The sequence below is a fragment of the Heterostelium album genome (assembly GCF_000004825.1).
Source record: "Heterostelium album PN500 unplaced genomic scaffold PPL_scaffold3, whole genome shotgun sequence".
NCBI lineage: Eukaryota > Evosea > Eumycetozoa > Acytosteliales > Acytosteliaceae > Heterostelium > Heterostelium album.
This window is the reverse complement of record NW_008805065.1, coordinates 866,636-888,473: the sequence shown is the minus strand read 5'-3', so window position 1 is coordinate 888,473 and position 21,838 is coordinate 866,636. Positions and strand designations below refer to the sequence as shown.

Sequence of the window (21,838 nt, the reverse complement as noted above, 5' to 3'; positions counted from 1 at the left end):
GTGATCTGACATCACTTCAAAGTTTGTGAATTTTTTTCAAATTATTTAATTTAATCAATATGGTCATAAATTGATTCGAATATAATTGGATAGTTTTGGTTGTAAAGTTTGTGTTGTCTGAATTTAATATCGATTTGGTAATCACAGAGGTTGACGAATTTAGGTAGCGCACTTATTTTTGGGTAGTGGCTGTTGTGGATCGAGTGAATACGTTTGAATGTTTCGAATAGTTTAGCTGCCAAGTCAAAAGGAATTGCAAAGTAAAATGAATCGAGTGACGGTATCGATTCAATGAATTTGAGTATCGATAGACCTTGGTCTTTGGCACTCGACATGATATGAATGTTTCGAAGGTGTCGATAGTCGGTGTAACTCTCAAAGAGTAGATCGAGAGTGTTGCCTGGTAGACCCTTCCAGAAGAACAACTTGATCGTAGTGATACTGCTATTCAATAGTATCGAGTGAAATAATGTTTGATTGAATCTCTGATTATCGACAACGTTTATTTGATGCAAGAACAGTGTTTTTAAATTACTTTTGTTTTTCAACATCCGATGCAGCGGATCGACAATATCATCGAGCAACTTGTTGTTGTTGCAGTCGATCCGATTGAGTTGTTCAATGGTATCGTCCGGTGTCAAATCGTAGATCTTTAGAGAGGTAAGTGTTGGGTGTAATGTTAATTGATCCATAAACAACTCCCATTGTCTAAGTAGTGAGCGACCATCTTTTGTTGTTGCTGTTGTCGTCGGTTTAATCACATGACTCTTTAGCAAATCTTGGAAACACTTTGCATAAGCTAGATATCTGAGTGATGGAAATCGTTGGAGATCAATAAAGAAGCCTGGATGAAGTTCGTCATCGACTATTGCAAGTGATTGTGTATTGTTGCATGCACTGGTTGACTTTGTTTTCTGAAGGCACTCCAAAAAACAGTGGTTCAATGAATAACTCTTTGGATTGAATGCAACTGCAAAGTCAAATGCCGGAATCGATTGATCGATTTGAATTCTCTCAACGATAACTCTTGATCTAACATTGTATTCATTGTTTCGGTAGTACTTAAGCAATTGATTATCTAGTGATATGCTATTATCGAAAAACAATGTTTTTATTGTCAAGCCTTCGATACTACTATCGTTGGTTTCGACAAACATAATAATACTCACACTGAGAGCACTTATATAGGGTATCACCAAGTACCGGTAGTTTGGATAGATCGATCGGAGTATTGGTTTCGGTAAGTTTGATTCCAAAGTAATGATATTCTCATTTTTAACCAAACGGTATGGTTGATTTGCTGTTGTTATTGTTGTTTTCTTAGATTTCTGTAAATCATTTGGTATATAGCATATATTGGTACTGAGTGTTTGATCATAACCATCTTCTGAGTGGAACCAACATTTGATTATATTGGAAACCGTATTGAATAGGTCATGATTGACCAGCGCAAAATCCAGAATTCTATTGCTCCATGTGCTATGACTGAATGATGATTGAATATCATCAACTAAATCCGACAATATATTCTTCTTTAAATGAATAGGTAATTTATCTATCATTATTTAATATCTATTTTTTTTTTCAGAAAATGATTATAATTGGGTGGATTGTTTATTTTTGAAAAGGGTTTGATGGAATAAGATAGATCATAATAAAAATAACAAAAATAAAATAATATTATTATCTCAAAAGAGTTAGGGAGAGACCATGAATATATATACAATAAAAGAACAAATTAAATTGATAAAATAAATTTAATTCATTCAATAAACTTTATTATTATTATTATTTAAGTTGAGTGATATCACTTCAAGACCTATATTTATACAGTGTGGGAAAGTCGATGAGCAATTTGTGGCATTTGAATTTATTGTTGAATATCAGCGAGATTTATAAATTTATAGGGGTATCTATTAAAATATAGTTTTTCTTTGAATGGAAGATTGTGTTTATGGTAACTATAACACACTCCTCAGCCCATTGGTGTGAGATATCTTTTAGGTTTATCTTTGTTAGAACTTACTTAAATCTAAATTTTAATTATTAATGGTGACAGTGGAATAAAGTATTTAAAGAACTGTAAGTATTTCGTAAGTGCTGTTCAAACGATCAGTTACTTATATACATACCGATACTATTGATATAATAAGTGAAAGTAATATAAACTCCTAACGATGAATAGTTTTTGTGAATTTGAAAACCATCTGAGAGTATAAATATATTATACGTTTGGCGTCGATATGGTTTTACTGTCCAAAATAATTCACTACGTCTAATAAAGCAAAATCTCTTAATGATATATTACTCAGTAGTCTGTATTCATTGATTTCGAAAATGATAAACCAAAGAGGTATCTAACTGGTTTAAACCTTTCGGAATAGTTAACTATTCTTCATCTCATTGAATTTCACACACTGAATAAATATAAGTCTGCCCTTATAATGGCATCTTCAGCACTGATTGCATTTGTTCCATTTTGGTCTCACCGCTAAAGCTAACTTTTGATTAAAAATTTTGAAAAAAAAAAAAAAAACGAAGGGTGATGCGTCATCAACCTAAAAATTTTTCAAAAAAATTAAAAGAACTATTTCATTTTATTGTCGACAGAAGTAATTAATTGTGTATCTATATTTATATTAATTTAGTTAGTTATATAAAACAATGAAATCATTTGTGGTGGTAGCATTATTATTATCTTGTATTTTTATAAATTTGGCATTTGCTGACTACGAAGATCATGCAAGTACGTACTTGTCTGTTATTACTGATTTCCATAATATGTTGTTGTTGTTGTTTTGAGTGTAGAAACAGCAAAACAAAACAAAAAAGAACAAAACTAACTAACTACTACCTATCTATCTAACTAAACTATTTTAAGTTACCAAAGTAACCTATGGTAGTATTGTTAAATTAGGTCACGTACCAACTAAATTCAGATTACATTCACATAAAGTATCGTACGGTAATACCGGTGGTGGTAGTGGTCAACAATCGGTTACCGGTTTCCCTGACAACGACGATACCAACAGTCTATGGACAATCAAGGCTGCCCACGGTGAATACAAGCCACAAGGAACCATCGTAAAGAACGGTGATACCATTCGTTTGATTCACTTGAACACCAAAAAGAATTTGCACAGTCATCTCGCTGTCTCGCCACTGACAAAGAACAACGAGGTCAGCTGTTTTGGTGAGAACGGTGAGGGTGACACCGGTGACAATTGGAAAGTCGAATTGATCGACTCTAAGGAGTGGAATCGTTCTTCAGTCTTTAGATTACAACACATCGACACCAAGGCATACATGGTTGCCAACGCCAACGCTAAATATCAACATCCAATCCCAGGTCAATTGGAAGTATCTTGTGTCGCCAAAAAGAATGACGATGGAAAATGGAAAGTAGAAGTAAGTTTTATTGTTTAAAATAATTATATCAACATCTCAAACACCAGTAGAAGCAATACTAACAAACATCATTCATTTTTAGGAAGGAATCTATTTTGAAGAAAGAGAAGATTTATAAACAAAACTATATAAAGATATATTATAATATAACATGTTGTTATTGTATACAATTTTTTGATTTATTTATATGTTTAAATGTTTTAAAAAAGAATTATTATTATTATTTACTACTATAACACAGTTTTGTTTGTTAGTTTGTTTGTTGTAATAATGTTGTTGTAATTGTTTGTTTTGTTTTGTAGTTTAAATTTATATTTGATTTGATTTGATTATTTCTTTGGTAATGCTTGAATGACTTTGTTGAGTGATTCTATCCATTGTTGTTTCTCAGTTGGTGTGGCGCATGAGAACATCCACCATTGAGCTGCCTTTACGATGAAACCATTGTTGATTCTTGCAAAGTCTTCGATCACTGTTGAGTGAGTCAACATGACACTGTAACGGAATTTGTATTCGTTTGGTTTGTTTGGATGTTTGGCTGTCATCATCAGCATGTCGGTGAAGAGGAACACCGCTGGATCCTTGTCCTTGAAGGAACCGGACGAAGAACCAAACTGGATGTTTCCTTCCTTGACAAACTTACGGTGTGGTGCCAAGAAGTTCGATGGGATCTTTCCACGGAGATTCTGGTGAATCGATACCATTGTCATGGCATCCTCTGCGTCACGCTTACGCTCGTTGACGTATGAGGTCACAGCACGAATCTTCTCGAGTGCCTCTACCAATGCTTTGTGATCGGGATGGTCGTCGTTGGTATTCTTTATCAAATCGGCCAACAACATTACGTAACGTGGCAGCTGTTGTACGGGATTGATAAGTAGATTCTCCAACTCTTGATCGTTCATCTCTGGATCGTTCTCGACCTTCTTGATGAATTGGGCAAATGCTGGATTGGTCTTTTTACACTCGTTGTAATTCTTGATGGCGTTGTTGTAGTTGTTAATATAGGTACTGTAGACGGTCATGAAATCGGTTGTCTTTATAAAGATATCACCGATAATGAGTGCATCCTTCTTGTTGTCGGCCAACCAACGTTTGACACGAGACTGAAGACTGTCCGATAGCATCGAGTTGAAATTATGGATGATTTCGACGATCGAGAAGATCGCCTTGATTTTGTCTTGAGTGATGATTGGACGCTTCGAAGCGGCAGCGGAAACCAATGGATTCAAGAACTTCTTAACGATCAATCCCAAGTTACGAACGTAGTTGGCTTCGACGTGCATAATCTCCTGAACGATATGAGTACGTTTGTTGGCACGTGCAGCTTCCTGTGCAGCCTTGGCAGCTTCTTGCGATGCCTTGTCTTGTGCTTCTTGTGCGCGCTTAGCTTCTTCCTCACGACGACGACGGGCATCTTCCTCCTCCTTCTTTCTCTTGATCTCTTCCTCACGATCCTTAATCTCTTGTTCCATACGCTTCAAGAACTCCTCTTCCTCCTTACGACGACGCTCTTCCTCCTCCTCTTGCTCCTTACGACGACGTTCCTCTTCGGCCAAACGAATTTGTTCAGCTATCTCTGCGTCGGCACGTCTCTTACGCTCTTCCTCTTCACGACGAACACGCTCTTCCTCCTCACGCTTCTTACGCTCTACTTCCTCCTTGGCAAGCTTGGCAGCAAGTTCAACGGCGGCAGCGGCGGCGGCAGCTCTCTCCTGCTCGGCTTGCTCCTTGGAAAGCTTCTCCAAACGCTCAGCTTCAGCAGCGGCATCGGCACGTCTCTTCTCCTCGTCAGCCTTTCTCTGTTTCTCCTCTTCCTCCAAACGCAAACGCTCCATCTCCTCAGCCAACTTTCTAACACGTTCGGCTTCCTCCTTTTGCTTACGCTTCTCCTCCTCTTCTTGCTTACGTTTCTCCTCCTCTTGTTTTCTTCTCAACTCGATTCTCTTCATCTCCTCCTCCATGATTCTCTTACGCTCGTTAATTTCTGTCTCTGCTGCCAATCGTAACTCTTCCTCCTCGATCAAACGTGCCTTTTGTGCTTCCTCCTTGTCTTCGTCGTCGTCGTCATCCTCGTGCTCGTATTGCGACTGTGTCAAGAGTGTTGGGAATTGCTCCTCCAATCCAAAGTCCAAACCATCGTACGACTTTTCGTAAGGGAAAGACATGTTGCTGATAGCAACATCTGCTTGTGCTTTGATCTCGGCAGAGCTAGAGTTGAGCAGTGACTTTACGGTTGGAACCAACTCTGGTACGTTCTCATTCATCAACTTACGGTTTCTACCGCTAATAGCAAGATTGGTAACAACCTTGGTACCTTGTAATTGCAACTCTTGGTCGGGTGAGCTCAACAATTGGAGAACAATAGACAATCCACCCTTTTGACAGAATGAAATTCTTGCCTTCTCATTCAACGACAAATTGACCAACAACTTTGTACCCAACATCTTCAAATCCTTCTCCGCAGAATTAATCAAACGAATTGAATGTTCAATACCTTTTGCTTCATAAATCTTTTCTTCATTATGAGCTATAAATTATTAATTAGATAGTTTAGGTTAGTTGGTTAGTTATTTTGTGATCTAAGTATTTTAATAATATTATACTTACTGTTACGTGCAAGATTAACTAATGCTCTTGCAGCTTGTTTAGCAACTTCTTTATCGTTTGAAAGTAGGAGATCCAATGCTAATTCGACACCACCTAATTTACCTACTTCACCTCTGACGTCATCGTAGTATGGAGTTGCATTGGCGAGTGAACGAGCTGCTTCTTTTCTAATATCAACAGATGGATACTTTAATAAATCGATCAATATATCAACGATTCCATTTTCAACTGCACTTTGTTGAACATCCTCTACAATAAATAACAAATTAGATAATTGATTAGTATTCTGTGATTTAGTTGATGATTAATAGTTAAGCTGCAGCCTACCAATTGTCACCAATGCTGAAATGATACATGAAGATTTGATTAGAATGGATTGTTGTGATGTGTTTTGAAGTGGCATTCCTTTGATTGATGGAATGATCTTTTCGACGATTCCATTCTTGGAGACCTCCTCGATGAGGTTGTCCTCCGACACGAGATTCTGAATGACGGTGAGAACCTGATCGAATACCGGTTCGTTGTTGTTCAGTGGGAACAAGTCAAGGATTGGCTTGAGAACGGTATCTTTGTTTTGGATTACATATTCAATGGTTTGACGGTCGACCGCCATGTTTGAGAGTGCTTTCAATACGATCAGCTTGATAGCGTCCTGTTGGTTGAGTATTCCGACCAGCGCTTCGAGACCACCACAACGACGCAATGCCTCACGATTGGCATCGACAATCGTCATATTGTAAATCATACGAACGGCACTATCGACAAGAGTTGCTTTCTTCGATTGGAACAGCTTGATCACCGCCTCGATCGTACCGGCAACACGTGCATTATCCTTGTTGTCCTTGTGCATACAGATGTTGTTGACGGCGGACAACGCTTTCTCCTGGATGGACAACTGCGACTCCTGGTTGGCGGCATCCTCGTAGGTCAACAGGCTGTTGAGCACCAGGAAATTGGCAACCGTTCCCATCTTCTCACGAATCGGTGCCGACGACGCCAAGATTATGAGAAGATTCAACGAGTGTGACAACGCCTGTTGGATGTCGTCGCGCTTCGCGCCGGCAGGCGGTGCAGCGAGTGCTGGCAGCAGTTCACGCACCAACTCAAAGACATTGTCGACTCCGCCCACCGCAGCAATCGCTTCTTTGTTGACGTCAGAGTGGTTGGCGAGGAACATCAAGCTCATAACGGCGTGTTTGGCCATCGAGGCGGCAGTGGCTACCGTAGAAGGACTGATGAACTGAATGAAAATCGGGATGAGGCCGGCCTCACGCGATGCATCCTTGTTGGTCGGTGCCTGATTGGCAAACGCCAAGAATGCCAGCGCATTCTCACGCACCGGACGCTCCTCACACTGCAACAAACGAATCAACTTTTCAGCAGGTGAGCCTGTCTTCACTGTCAAGAGGTCATCGACATCTCCAAGAAACTGATCGACTTGACCACCCAAATTTTGATCAAAAACAATTGAAGCCATCACTTTTTATTTTTACTTTTATCTAAACTAAACTAAACTAAACTAAACTAAACTAAACTAACGAAACTAACCTAACTTATCTTATCTATTCTATTCTATTATTACAAATAAATATATAATTTACAAAAATTAAAAAATGACTAAAAAAGGAAAAAAAAAAAGAGAGTGAACTTTTTGTTTTTTGATTTTAGTCAAAGTTTGATTAAAGATAATGAATGAGACAACACTTGTAATACAACAGTGTTGTTTTGAAGATATACAAATAAATAAAGATGGTGGATATGTATGAAATGAAATGAAAAGTGTTTTTTTTTTTTTGTTTGAAATCAATAATTTAAAAAATTTAAGGTTTTTTTTTTTTTGTTAAGTTTTTGTTTGGTGGTGTGTGTTTTTTTTTTTTAGCCTTTTCAATCAATTATAATAATTACAAACCAACAGAAATTGATTTTTGACCAACAAAAATTTTTTTATCTTTGTTTTTTTTTGTTGTTGTATTTTGCACTTATTCATTCCAAAGTTGGTCAAGCATGATAAATGATTGATAAATTTACATAAAACAAGGAATAACAAGAACAACAGGCAGACCTGACCTGAATCAAGATTATTATTAATCTGATAAATTTTTTACTATATATATATATATTTTTTGGTATTAGTAATAATTAATGTAACAATAAATTATTAAATCTTCCAAAAGTTATCTCTAAAGCAATAATTTGATGATATTATTCAATGCCCAATTTAAAGAACACCGAATCTGTTGAACAATGATTTTTTTTTTTTATAAATTTTTAATTTGATTTTCAAAATTTTTTTTAGTGATCAAAAAAATTCACTGTCTTTGAAATTTAATCATTATTATTATTTTTTAATATTAATAATCATTTAATTTATTTATATATTAGATAGGATAGATATATTAAAATGTCTTTATTAAACAGAGCTCGTATTCCAATTACTCAAACTTCTGTATGATTGATCATCATCATCATCATCACATATTTACCACTCAAGATCTTCATCAACTCAACAGCCATAATCATTAAATATTTTAATTAACTATTCAAAATATGAATAATTTTATCAAATTACTATATTTAGTTTTAGATATCTATAAATAATCAAAGTCATCAAATTTAGCATTGTGAATTACTTTTTTTTTTTTTTTTGATGATCAGTGCTACTTATTTGTGTGTTTTCTAATTATACACACAAATAACACAAAAGAAAAGACACACACAAACACAATCAAAAAAAGATATTTCTTTTTTACTTTTTTTTTTCAATGCAATGTATATATACTAATTTTGGTATATGATTTATTTATAACCATTTTTTTTTTAGGCTTTCTTGAGATTCAGTGCAGGACAACAACAAGTTCGTCATTTGAATCTCCATGAATATCAATCAAAGATGTTGATGGACAAGTATGGTGTCAACACTCAAAAGTGGAGAGTGATCTCCAATGCCTCGGAAGCCCAAAAGGCTGCCAAGGAATTGAATGCCAAGGAGTTGGTCATCAAGGCACAAGTACATGCCGGTGGTCGTGGAAAGGGAACTTTCATCGAGACCGGTTTCAAGGGAGGTGTCCAGTTGTGCACCACCCCACAGGAAGCCGAGCGTCTCTCTGCTGAGATGTTGGGTAAGCACTTGGTTACCAAGCAAACCACCAAAGACGGTACTCTTGTCCAGAAAGTGATGATTGCCGAATCGGTAGATCCATCGCGTGAGCTCTACTTTGCCATCTTGATGGACCGTGCCTCTGGTGGTCCAGTGTTGGTCGCCTCGCCAAAGGGTGGAGTCGACATTGAAGCGGTCGCCGAAGAGACTCCAGAGTTGATCTTCAAGGAGCCAATCGATATCATGAAGGGTGTCCAACCGGAGCAAACTCTCCGTCTTGCCAAGAAGCTTGGATTCACCGGTGACAAAGTTGCCGTCGCCCAAAAGCAAATGGAGAATCTCTACGAGCTCTTTATCAAGTCGGACGCCACCCAAGTCGAAGTCAACCCATTCGCCGAGACAACCAACGGTGAGATCTACGCTATGGACGCCAAGATCAATTTCGACGACAACGCATCGTTCCGTCAGAAGCAGATTTTCGACATGCGTGATGTTGCCGAGGAGGATCCACGTGAGGTTGCCGCCAGCAAGTTTGGATTGAACTACATCGGTATGGATGGAAACATCGGTTGTTTGGTCAACGGTGCCGGTCTTGCTATGGCCACAATGGATATCATTAAATTACACAAGGGAACACCAGCCAATTTCTTGGATGTCGGTGGTGGTGCCACTGCCGACCAGGTCAGAGAGGCATTCAAGATCATCACAACCGATCCACAGGTAAAGGCTATTTTGGTCAACATTTTCGGTGGTATCATGAAGTGTGACATCATTGCACAGGGTGTCGTCTCTGCATGCCAACAAATCGGCTTGAAGATCCCATTGGTTGTCCGTTTGGCCGGAACCAACGTTGAGATTGGTCAAAAGATTTTGAAGGACAGTGGTTTCAACATCATCACCGCCGTTGATTTGGACGATGCTGCCATCAAAGCCGTTGCTGCCATGAACAAATAAATCTTTTTAAAAAAAAACCAAAAAAAAATCTAAACTTAAAACATAAACTTATAATAATTTAATAATTAAATCTCCCCAACCTCCTTACTTTTTTTTTGTTTTTTACACAATAAATTCTTTCTTAGATCTAACAGATTTTAAACCTAAATTATTATTGTTTTAATACCAATGAATCAATTAAAGTTTATTTATTCTTTTTTAAAAATATCTTTTTGAGGAAGAAATAAATATGACAACCCAACCAATCAATATTTAATATGATTATCCTCAAACCATTTAAGCAAGGTGAAAAGTTTATAAATTTTATTAGTATAGTTTTTTCACATTCCTAAAACACACATTCCATATTTTTTTGTTTTTAATTTATTAAATATTAACATATTGACATCCGATTAACTACTAGATCTACTTTCTTTTTTCTGGGAACAAATGCTCAACAAAAATAAATAACAACAGGTTAAACTTTTCGGACGAAAAAGGAGCAGACTTTTGTTTTCGAAAATAATCACTCAAAATTATAATCACCAGGATAATCTGAAACCAAGTATTTTTATGGGCTAAACCTACATGTTTATACATCATTTTTAAAAGTTTTGTTGTTAGTATTTACATCATGTCAATCAATAACAACAGTAATAATGAAATAAGATGTCCAGAACATAAAAAACAATGTAAAATAATATGCTATCAATGTAATCAATTGCTTTGTACTATTTGTTTGACCGATAGATTCAATGAACATCGGAATCATACCATTCAACATATCAATAATATAAAAAATAATCTATTAAGTAGATCATCCAGTAGCAAAAGATCTATTAATAATAGTGATGATGATGATAATAATAATAATACCGCCGATCAATATGATATAAATTCAAAACTGTTGAATGTATGGATTTCTCTAAAGTCATTGGCTACTAGACATCAGCTATTGGAATTCAAAGAGAGTGAAATAGCTTCTTACTTCCGAGAGCTTCATGAATATCTGGTGATCGAGGAACATCGATTGAAGAAGCCCATTGCCCATGATCTTGAAACCATCAAGCAACAAATACCCAAACAAATCAATGAGATGAAGTCTCTCGTAAATATAATCAACACCTCCAATAAACAAGAAATGAACAAACTTAAAAAAGATGAACATTTAGTTGGCGAGGAGGAAGAAGAAGATCAACATCAACAACAACAAGATATAAATTATATTAATACAGTTCAATCAACAATTGAATCGATTAATCAATCCGATACAATGGTTGAGTTCATCGAAAATAATTTATTGTTTAAAAACGATAATGACAATCTTCGAGGTTTTTATGGCAATGTAGATGATCCACTTGAAATGACAAACATTTTAGAATTGGTGAATAAACATTTCTTACAATTTAAATCGGTGGCTCGACAAGAACAGCAACAAAGCCAGATGTTTGATGAATATAGGTTTACCATTAAACCATTTGATAAGAAACAATTTAGTTCGATTATAAAACAATCGATTCAAAAGACAATCACACAAACCTATATCTTTTCAGGACATCAACACCGTGGTGTTTCGCTGATTTCGCTACTTGACAACTCGATGATACCTATCAATGCTGAATCGGAACTCTTCATGACTTACAACTCGTTCGTTGCAGTAGATCGACATATCTATATCTTTGGCGGAGCGAACCAGCAGAACAAAGCGACCAACCAATACTCTAGATTCTCACTCGATCTAATGTGTTTCGATATGCTAGCCGATATCGACGGTGGCGTTGAAGGTGGACGATCCATCTCGGTTTGTTACGACGGTTCCTCACACATCTATCTGGTGAACGGATGCACCGACGTCAACAACCAAGTCGTTCGACACCACCGAATCGATCGTTTCAACTTGAACACTCACAAATTCGAGAAATACTATAGTTTCGTAGCGAGTGGATCGAATCACGTCCTCTCATTCTTCTTTGAAGGACTGCTCTACTCTGTTCCTACCACCGAGCAGAAGCTCTATATATTCAATCCGGTCAGCAAGCGGCTCGATACCTTCTCATCTGAGCGTCTTTTCACACGATCGTTTGCGGCGTGCACCGACGGCAACGGAAACATCTATATCCACTCTACGGATATGCGATTCATCCGGCTCAACGTCACCAACAAGAGCGTTGAATACTTGGCACCGGCGGCGCGCTTCGATTCCGCAATCCCAATGATCTACTATCAATCAAAGAATGAGTCATTCATCTACTTTATGGGTGGTAAAGATATTGGAAACTATCGATACACCATAGCAAGCAACAAATGGAAACCATTTTTAAAACATGATCATTCTCAACGAGTTGCGTGTGGTGGTGCACTCATACTAACATTATAAAAAAAAAAACAAACAAATCAAAAAACAAAAAAAAAAAACATTGAAAAAAAAACAGTTTAAAAAACAATAAATAATTAATGATTGAATTAATCAAAATTAAATTAAACTAGGACTAGTCCAATAAAGTTCATATACTTTACAACCCATATCGATTCTAAATTAATTAAATGACTTTTTCCCAACCAACAGACACACATAAAAATCTTTTTTTTTTTTTTTTTCATAACCCATTTTTTCAACTCTCCACAAAATTGTTTCGAATCGATTTTTAATGGATCTAAAAACCAAGTAGTTTCGATCAAAAACATACACAATACTTTTATTTTCATATAACATAGAATCAATATATTTGATTCATATTAATTATTATTCATAGACAACCAACCAAATACCAGAACAACACATATTAATTGAATATTTTTTAAAATGTCTGTTTTGGTCGTAGTTGCAACACCCCTATAAATATAAATAACAAAGAGTAGTTAGTTATAGTTAGTTAGTCAGTCATTCGATTGTATTATAATACAAACATTAAAAAAACAAACAACAGTCAACATCACCACTACGACCTAACCACGACCAAAACAACTAAACACCTCCCTCCTCGCCTCCTCACCTCCTCAGATCAGCTCATAGATAAGCGAAGCTAAACTAAGCTACTCAATTCACGTCAAGAAAAACAATCATCATCTTCATCATGACAACTTCTATATTAGATATATCATATATTATATTGAAGAATATTCTGTCTTATAAGAACGATATAAAAACACTAGATTGCATATGCTTCAGTCTGACGTGTAAAAAGCTGTTCAATGATCGTGATCGCTACCTGATCTTTGATTACAATGTCGTTCGCGCCAATCGAATTAATTTCCACCATTGGCCATCCTACAGGAACATCTTTGACCGTACTTACGAACTGAGAAAATTCAATTGTGCTTGTAGGATGAAATTGAAAAATATAAAAGGTTGTGTATATTCCGAATATTTTGATTACAGTACATATATGGGTATGTATTACTTACTTACTTTGCAGTTAATTTACATCTTTTATTAAATTAGAAAAAAAATTGGTCAATTTTTATTTTTTAGATGGAAATCCAAATATTGAAATACCACCAGATGTAGGACAGTTGGTGGTACTCGATAAAACAATAAAATATATTCCTAATCTTTCACAGACCAATGTTACTTCGATGTCGATTAGTATGCTCGAACCCGAACAGGAGTTGTATATTGAACCGGGCAGTCTGCCACACTCACTCAAGAGTTTGACGCTGAGTGTGAAGATACAAGATACATTGGAACCCGGTCTATTCCCCGAGGGACTTCAATCGATCACTATCGACGACCGTAACAATCAGTTTTTCAAACCCAACGTACTCCCCGAGTCGTTGGAATCACTGCAACTGCTATCGGAATACGACAAGCCGTTCGAGTCGGGCTCGCTGCCGTCGCGCCTCAAGACTCTGACCATTCTATTTCTCATGGGCAATCAAGATCTTTCGCATCTACCAAAATCATTGGAGTGTATCGAGTTTGGTGAAATCAACACTTTCAAACTGCTGCCCGATTTCAACCAGTTTCATCGTCTAGCCACACTTCAGAATTTCCAATTCGAACACATCCATTTGGTGCCACCAACCGTTCGTAAAATCTCATTCTCTAAATTCAATCTCAATGGCGAAACTATTGGAAAAGGAAAGATTCCTTCGACCATTGACAAGCTTGACTTTGGCGGGTTGACAAACTTCCGACTGGTACCAGGAAGTATTCCGTCGAGTGTCAAGCATCTTAAACTGGAAACTAACATTGCCAATCAACTTGAACCGGGATTCCTTCCAAGCAGTATAATAAAGTTAAAGTTTGGTCTTTGCGTCGATCGCATCCTGCCGGGAATAATTCCCAACAGTGTAAAACATCTCAACCTGAAGACGGCATCTTTCAAGCGGCCATTGCAAGCGGGCTCCATACCGTACGGTGTGGAAAAGCTCACTTACTCTGACATCACACCCCTCAAAATCCAACCGAATATTCTACCCACCTCGATTGTACATTTGAATCTCAAACGATATCCATATTCACTGGGGCCAGGTCTCCTCCCGGCTCACCTACTTATCCTCTGTTGGCACAGCAACAAACCAAAAACACTCTCCATAGAAATGCTACCAATCACTCTAGAAAAACTTAAAATTCGTAAAGCTATTTTCATCAACCACAACAATAACATTAACAACTTACAACCCGACCAACAGCAAATTCAGCAACTACCCTCAAGGAGAATTGACATAAGAGTAGATCTACTATTTTTCGATGAAAACATATTGGAATGCCTACCATTGGAGATTTATAATATAGAGGTCGTCAATCAATTCTCGCTCCGTCGAATCTTTCAGTCTACATTTATTGGAATATCTAATTTTCACAAAGGTGGATTCATCCATTCAGCCAAGACTCTTAACGATATTATATACGCTAGTTGATATTTCTAATAAATAATAGTAACTGTTATTTCATTATTACTTATTCTAAATATCTTTTCCAGGATGATTTATATTTTTTATGGAAAAAAAAAAAAAATGATGATCATTATTTTTTTTGCAATTTTATTTTTTATTTAAAAATGAAAGAACAATAGTATTTAAGACTAACAGCATACTTGTTGACCGACTTGGAGTGCAGCGCAATTGATACCAGCATTCTTTGAGAAGAAAGCAGATTCAATCCATGGGTTACTACATTTAGTTGTCCAAATACCATAACAAGTATCACCTGGTACTGCTGAAAAGTTCTTGCTACATCCACTAGATGATGATGATGATGAAGAAGACATTCCAGAATTAGACCATGGACTACCAGCACCACCTTGATTAGCAACTCCGCTACCTCCACTTCCACCGCAACTTACTCGTTGACCAATTTGAAGAGAAGCACAGTTTAGACTTGGATTAGCTTGACTGAAAGCAGATTGATCCCAATTATGACCACACTTTGTTGTCCAGATTGCATAACAAGTATCACCACCAACAACTGTGACAGTCTGACCACTACCACCCGAAGAAGAAGTTCCACCAATTGAATTGGAAGATGAGGAAGAAGGAACACCACTTCCACCACTTCCACCACAGCTTACTTGTTGTCCAATTTGAAGAGATGCACAGTTTAGACTTGGATTAGCTTGACTGAAAGCAGATTGATCCCAATTATGACCACATTTTGTTGTCCAGATTGCATAACAAGTATCACCACCAACAACTGTAACAGTTTGACCGCTACCACTAGATGATGAAGTTCCACCGATTGAGTTTGAAGATGGAGATCCACCACTACCGCCTCCACCGCATTTAACTTGTTGACCAATTTGAAGAGATGCACAATTAACACCTGGATTAGCTTGACTGAAGGCAGACTGATCCCAACTGTGACCACATTTTGTTGTCCAGATTGCATAACAAGTATCACCACCAACAACTGTAACAGTTTGACCACTACCACTAGATGATGAAGTTCCACCGATTGAGTTTGGGGAAGGAGAACCACCTCCACTTCCACCGCAACTTACTTGTTGTCCAATTTGAAGAGATGCACAGTTAACTCCTGGGTTACTTTGGCTAAAGGCAGACTGATCCCAACTGTGACCACATTTTGTTGTCCAGATTGCATAACAAGTATCACCACCAACAACTGTGATTGTTTGACCACTACCACTAGATGAAGAAGTTCCACCTACAACAGTTGTTCCACTTGATGAACTTCCACTATCACCGCTTCCACCACAACTTATTTGTTGTCCAATTTGAAGAGATGCACAGTTAACACTTGGATTAGCTTGACTGAAAGCAGACTGATCCCAATTATGACCACATTTTGTTGTCCAGATTGCATAACAAGTATCACCACCAACAACTGTAACAGTTTGGCCATTACCACCCGATGATGAACCACTACCAATTGGAGGAGAGCCAGAGGAGCTTGGAGTGCTAGATGATGGACCAGAGCCACGAACATACTCCCATGTGATTTGAATGATTCCTACGTCAAGGTTTGCAAGTTGAGCAAATGCAGGTTTGGAAAGATCAATTTTATTTGGTGGACATGATGGACATTTGTCCTTGACCGGTACAGTGATAACATTGCCATTATAAGTAACTTTAATGTAGACATTTTCAGTACAGAGTGGGTCGCTGTTTGGGTTTCCAGATGTCCAATGAGCAGCTGGTGCAGCAACCAACATTTCAGTACCTGCATCAATTTGAGAACCCTTTTTATTTATTTTTTTAATGAATTAATATTAAATCAGTATTTAATAAAATAAAATTATTAATTTATATTACATACACATGAACCAAGACCTGGATTATTATAAAAAGAAGCAATTCCATTGAATACCTGACCGAAGGGAACTGCTTGGGATAGAGAAGAAATTGATAATATTAAGAATAAAAAAATTTTAAACATTGTTTTTTTTTGTTTTTGTTAATTGTTTTTTGATGAATGATTAACATGTTTAGAATCTTGTATTTATACTTTAGAAAAAAAAGTAGTTCATTGTTTCTACTTTATTTTAAGATATTCTTTGAAATTGTTAATAGTTTTTTATTTTTGTTCAATCAATCATATCTGAATCACATAATAAATAAATATCTTCATGGAATATCATTTTAGTTTGTATATTTATTAATAATAATATAATATCTTATTTTTAATTTTATTTAGATGAATCAAATTATAAAAATAAGTTCATTACATCAATTATTATCTGTTGGATGAATTTTTTATTTTTAATAAATAAATCAAGTGTGGTTGTGTCAGTTCAAAGTAATAATTCAAAAAAAATGATTCAGAAATATTATTATATAAATAATTATTATATGATTGTTGCAGTTGATAATTTACATTATTATTATTAAAAAATTAAAATAAGTGATATTTATTATTTTCTAGTGAAGTTCTTCAAGATAGAATCGAATTGATCGAAATCGTATTGATAAGCGAGTTGGCGGAATAAACTATTGAGTTCAGGTGTTAGTCTTTGTCTTAATGCTTGAGTAACTTCAATACCATCACCTCTAGACAATAACACTAATTTATATATACATTGTGAGATTAAATCTAATGCTATAATAATAATAAGTTAATAAATTAATAAATTAATAAATTAATAAGTTTATATATGTATATTTGTTATAACAAAGTAGTTATTTAACTTACATGAATTATATTCTGGATTTAATAATAAATTCAAAAGTACAGCGATGAATATATTCTTGACTGGAACACTGAGTATAAGTTGAGCACTGCCTGCTTTGGGACTGAGTGATTTCGCACCCGGTGTAAAATGTTGTTGTGTTGCTGAGTCGTAGTACTTTAGGAGTGCTTGCATTGCCGATGAATGTACATCGCTGCTCGTGTTGGCCAGTGAGTGTTCAATCATTTTGAAATAGTTTGAAAGCGTCTCGGGATCGATGATCATCAAGATCGGCGACGTTGCAATGGTGCTCATCAAGTCGTACAGTCTGAGATGAACGGTGTGTGTAGACGACGAAGATGAATGAGCACTCTGACCGGCACAAATAGCGAATGCCGGTATCATAAAGTATTTCAAGACGTAGAGTGTAATATCGGGTTTCTGTGAGAGCAACGAGGCGTGACTACCACAAAGTACACTCAAAAACTGTAGACCTTTAGGAATGAATTGTTGCTGACTGGATTGGTTGATTCTACTGTCCTCTAGCATCACAGCGAGCAACGGTACCAACTTGTGAAGCAATTGGTCATCGGTCATACTGGGAATGTATACCTCCAACAAATCGAGAACAGACTTTTTAATTGTTATCTGATGATTCTGATATGATACATCATTGTTTACTGTAGTAATTCAAAAGAACAAAACATAGTTAATAAATATAATAACCATTAATCAAGTAGCTATTGTTTAATCATTTAATATATATATATTTACATTGATTTGACCATTTGTATAACTCTATTAAACTCTGAATAATACTATTGAATTGTGTAGAGTATGCTGATTTAGATGACTTTGCTAAACTACTATTGTATTGAAGTACAGTACTGATGTTTAATATCCAATTAACAATACCATCTGTTTCTATTCTCTTTGATCCAAGCTATAATAATATAATAATAATTAATAACGATAAATTGAAGGTTTGTATCTATCTATCTACTATAAATATTACCATTCTATTTAATACATCTGTAACTAACGTTACAAATGAAGGTGGAATACTAGCATTTACATTCGATTGTTGGAATAGATTGAAATAAGTTCCTATACATTCATATAATATTAATTTCTATAGAAGCGAAACCAACCATTAATTAATGTAATTTATAAAAAATAAGATTATTATTAATAATAATATTGCATTGTTATTACATACATTTTGTTTTGATATATTTGGTTGTTGTACTATTTCATTCAATGTAATATGTATATTCATATACTCTGCTACTATTTGACTTGCGCGTTGTTGAAATACCGAGAGTAAAGTAAGACAACTCATTTCAGAGAGTGATTGTGTCTTTTCAGACTCTGTCTTGATAAAGTTTAATATTAACTCTAATATTGGTGCCATCTTTACATCTTTACACTGTAGATACTGTTGTGAGTGTCTAATGATATACAAAATAGCAATTGCAACTAAATTGCTATATTCAACAGAGATTGAGTCTTTTGATTTGTATAACAAAGACAACAGATTATCGATATCCGAATAGATTTGCATTCTCTCCAAACAAACACCGAGACACCATACGATTGAACTAAATTTACTTGGTACAAATAGATCTTGTTTCTTTTAGTTTTAAAACGAAATAATAAAGCAGAAAAGTATGTTAGATAAGTTAAAATCAAAGTAATAATAACATTAATAATAATAATAATATCCAACTTACAGATAAAAACTTTAGTAATTTATCGAAATAAAGTTTAAGTAGATGTGATGAATAGATCGTCGATATAGAGTAGAGTGCATCGTATAGTAATGTTGAAATTGGTTGCCACTGTTCATCTGTGGAATCATTAGTGTTCTTAAAGAGAATACCAGCTTCTGGACCTAGCTCTCTTGATTCTATCAACTCTACATCTTGATTCTTCAATATCTTATAGATAACTCTTGATATTGGTTCTATTAGTTGACCGATACTATCTGACATTTCCTTTGATTGTAAATCTCGCAAATTATCAAACTAACAAAAACAACAATTAATATAGAACTATAAGTTTAGTTTATAAAAGATTGTAGTAGATACATACCATAAACTTCCAATATTCAAGACATGCCTGTGATATTGCAGTATCGTTTATCCAACCTAGTAATACTATATGTCTATTACCGAGCAAGATAGTATCTTTAAGTGCTGAGAATGATTGCATAACTATAGGATTATATAATTTGTACAGTGTCGTTAAAAGAGTGACTATATTAGTGCACAATATACCATTGTTTACAAAGAATTGGTTGATCTCTTTGAATGTAGATGGTATGAATCTTGTCAATGATTTAATAATCGTTTCAAATATAACTAATTGTTCATTTGCTGTTGTTGTTGTTGTTGTTGTTGTTGATGTAGATCCACCAATGACTTGAATGAATTCAATTAATAGCAATATACAGGTTCCACGATAGACAGGCATAGATATCATTCTCTCAATGATTAGATTGAATGATTGCAGTAGGATAGATCTGTCTACCAGTTCCATCTGCTCTTTCAATGCATTCAGCGATTCGTTGACCAGCGTATTGGAACTGGCATTGCTGTTGGAAGTGTTTGTCGATTCAACGACGGATCTACACTTTAGGAAGGTATCGTTGAAGAGTGCGTGCTGTGATTGCAACTGGGCAGGCGTCAAACCACCGAGATTGTTATTGAAGAATCGCTTATAGGACAATGCCAACTCTCTGAATATCTGTATGACCGACTCCATTAGATGGGGAGTGGACGATGCACCGACGATAATCGTAATGAACTGATTCCAATTGGGATACTCATACACTAGACATTGAGCAATGAGTGAATTACTCTTTTTTCGCAGTAGATTCGATGGTTGTTGACTTGCTTGTTGCTGTTGTTGTTGTTGTTGCGGTATAAAATTAACAATACAAAGTAATTGATTCAATATCGGATGTCTTTGTTCTGGTTGTAGATTCTTCCATTGCTTTCTAATGACTTGCTCCAGTATACTCAATGCGAAATACTTGGTTCTCTCATTGTTCGATCTACTTAGGATACTATTGATTCTCGTCCATGACAATTGGTGATTTAAGAACTGATTAAGAACAACTCCAACTTTTGGATCCTTTAATTCATTATAAAATAACAAAGTTAACATAAATACCATTCAAACAAATACTATATAGTAACTTACATTCTGACTATCGATCATCCTATCTAACAATGTCACATCTATATCATTTTCAAAGTTTAAAATTGAGTCCATTGGATATCAATTTAACTGTATTGCTTATTAACTGTAGATTTAAAAAAACAAAAAAAAACAATATCTTTTGAAAAAAAAACTTTTTACCTTTTTTAGTAAGAATTTGATGTTCAAAAAAAAAAAAAAATTACCACTTAGGTCTGACAAAGAATCAACCCACTAACAGCTTAGGTTGATAGTTATTCATATCAACACTTCATACTACTAACTTTTTAAAATATAAAATATTTATATATATTATATTAATTAAGTAATCAGATTATTTAAATAATTTATTGATATTCAAATAAAACATATATGATTTTCGATTATTTAAAATATTTTCTTGAAAATACTATAGTATTATTTGTTTTTTTAAGAACATTTATTTTCACAAAAACTTGTTTGAAACACTGATATATATTAATCATTTTTTTTTTTTTATCAAAATAAAGAGATAATTTTTATTTTATATCAATTGTTTTTCAGATAGAAATCAATTAAGGTGATCCTTTTGAAATTTTTGGAATTTACAAAAAGGATAACGTTTGATTGGGGTTTTTGGAAATAGTTTTACCACCAGTTTCCACCACCGCCACCACCTCTCCAGTGACCACCTCCGCCACCACCTCTCCAATTACCTCCACCACCATTCCAATTTCCACCACCACCTCTCCAGTTTCCACCACCGCCACTACCTCTCCAATTGCCACCACCTCTCCAATCAGAATCAGCAGTACCATTGACAGATTCGGTTGAATCAGAACCAAAAGATGATCCTACACTTGAAGAAGTCATACTTTCAAGTGGATGCCCTATTTTATTGAGATTCTCTATTTGGATGAAAAATGAAAAAAAATATTAGTATCAAAGAAATAATATTAATATATAAACAAATAATACTAACCCAATATAGTCATAATTATATATTATTTTAAATTCTTATGAAGATAATGAATTGAAT

General features: G+C 35.4%; 9 protein-coding genes across 9 annotated transcripts; 4 read left to right on the top strand and 5 right to left on the bottom strand.

Annotated features, from left to right (window-relative positions):
- Nucleotides 1-50: 50 nt before the first annotated feature.
- PPL_02934 (uncharacterized protein) lies at nucleotides 51-1,562 on the bottom strand (the record flags this gene model as incomplete). The annotated part of the gene is made up of 2 exons (XM_020573909.1): nucleotides 51-444; nucleotides 697-1,562. The coding sequence occupies 2 exons, from the start codon at nucleotides 1,560-1,562 to the stop codon at nucleotides 51-53; spliced, it is 1,260 nt and encodes a 419-aa protein (XP_020435981.1).
- A 1,102-nt stretch (nucleotides 1,563-2,664) lies between these two features.
- Nucleotides 2,665-3,526, top strand: PPL_02933 (uncharacterized protein; the record flags this gene model as incomplete). The annotated part of the gene is made up of 3 exons (XM_020573908.1): nucleotides 2,665-2,746; nucleotides 2,882-3,408; nucleotides 3,491-3,526. The coding sequence occupies 3 exons, from the start codon at nucleotides 2,665-2,667 to the stop codon at nucleotides 3,524-3,526; spliced, it is 645 nt and encodes a 214-aa protein (XP_020435980.1).
- Nucleotides 3,527-3,737: 211 nt separating this feature from the next.
- gxcC (pleckstrin domain-containing protein) lies at nucleotides 3,738-7,495 on the bottom strand (the record flags this gene model as incomplete). The annotated part of the gene is made up of 4 exons (XM_020573907.1): nucleotides 3,738-5,938; nucleotides 6,019-6,267; nucleotides 6,346-6,901; nucleotides 7,130-7,495. 4 exons carry the CDS (start codon nucleotides 7,493-7,495, stop codon nucleotides 3,738-3,740), a joined length of 3,372 nt encoding a protein of 1,123 aa, XP_020435979.1.
- A 924-nt stretch (nucleotides 7,496-8,419) lies between these two features.
- On the top strand, nucleotides 8,420-10,069 carry scsB (succinate--CoA ligase subunit beta; the record flags this gene model as incomplete). Its single annotated transcript, XM_020573906.1, has 2 exons — nucleotides 8,420-8,464; nucleotides 8,840-10,069. 2 exons carry the CDS (start codon nucleotides 8,420-8,422, stop codon nucleotides 10,067-10,069), a joined length of 1,275 nt encoding a protein of 424 aa, XP_020435978.1.
- Nucleotides 10,070-10,682: 613 nt separating this feature from the next.
- PPL_02930 (uncharacterized protein) lies at nucleotides 10,683-12,425 on the top strand (the record flags this gene model as incomplete). The annotated part of the gene is made up of 1 exon (XM_020573905.1): nucleotides 10,683-12,425. The coding sequence occupies one exon, from the start codon at nucleotides 10,683-10,685 to the stop codon at nucleotides 12,423-12,425; it is 1,743 nt and encodes a 580-aa protein (XP_020435977.1).
- A 949-nt stretch (nucleotides 12,426-13,374) lies between these two features.
- Nucleotides 13,375-14,847, top strand: PPL_02929 (FNIP repeat-containing protein; the record flags this gene model as incomplete). The annotated part of the gene is made up of 3 exons (XM_020573904.1): nucleotides 13,375-13,438; nucleotides 13,521-14,078; nucleotides 14,789-14,847. The coding sequence occupies 3 exons, from the start codon at nucleotides 13,375-13,377 to the stop codon at nucleotides 14,845-14,847; spliced, it is 681 nt and encodes a 226-aa protein (XP_020435976.1).
- Nucleotides 14,848-15,075: 228 nt separating this feature from the next.
- PPL_02928 (uncharacterized protein) lies at nucleotides 15,076-16,886 on the bottom strand (the record flags this gene model as incomplete). The annotated part of the gene is made up of 2 exons (XM_020573903.1): nucleotides 15,076-16,689; nucleotides 16,767-16,886. 2 exons carry the CDS (start codon nucleotides 16,884-16,886, stop codon nucleotides 15,076-15,078), a joined length of 1,734 nt encoding a protein of 577 aa, XP_020435975.1.
- Nucleotides 16,887-17,361: 475 nt separating this feature from the next.
- PPL_02927 (uncharacterized protein) lies at nucleotides 17,362-20,895 on the bottom strand (the record flags this gene model as incomplete). The annotated part of the gene is made up of 9 exons (XM_020573902.1): nucleotides 17,362-17,546; nucleotides 17,640-18,296; nucleotides 18,391-18,559; nucleotides 18,836-19,249; nucleotides 19,350-19,643; nucleotides 19,711-19,832; nucleotides 19,896-20,245; nucleotides 20,450-20,754; nucleotides 20,824-20,895. 9 exons carry the CDS (start codon nucleotides 20,893-20,895, stop codon nucleotides 17,362-17,364), a joined length of 2,568 nt encoding a protein of 855 aa, XP_020435974.1.
- A 204-nt stretch (nucleotides 20,896-21,099) lies between these two features.
- On the bottom strand, nucleotides 21,100-21,794 carry PPL_02926 (uncharacterized protein; the record flags this gene model as incomplete). Its single annotated transcript, XM_020573901.1, has 3 exons — nucleotides 21,100-21,103; nucleotides 21,452-21,707; nucleotides 21,782-21,794. 3 exons carry the CDS (start codon nucleotides 21,792-21,794, stop codon nucleotides 21,100-21,102), a joined length of 273 nt encoding a protein of 90 aa, XP_020435973.1.
- Nucleotides 21,795-21,838: the final 44 nt, after the last annotated feature.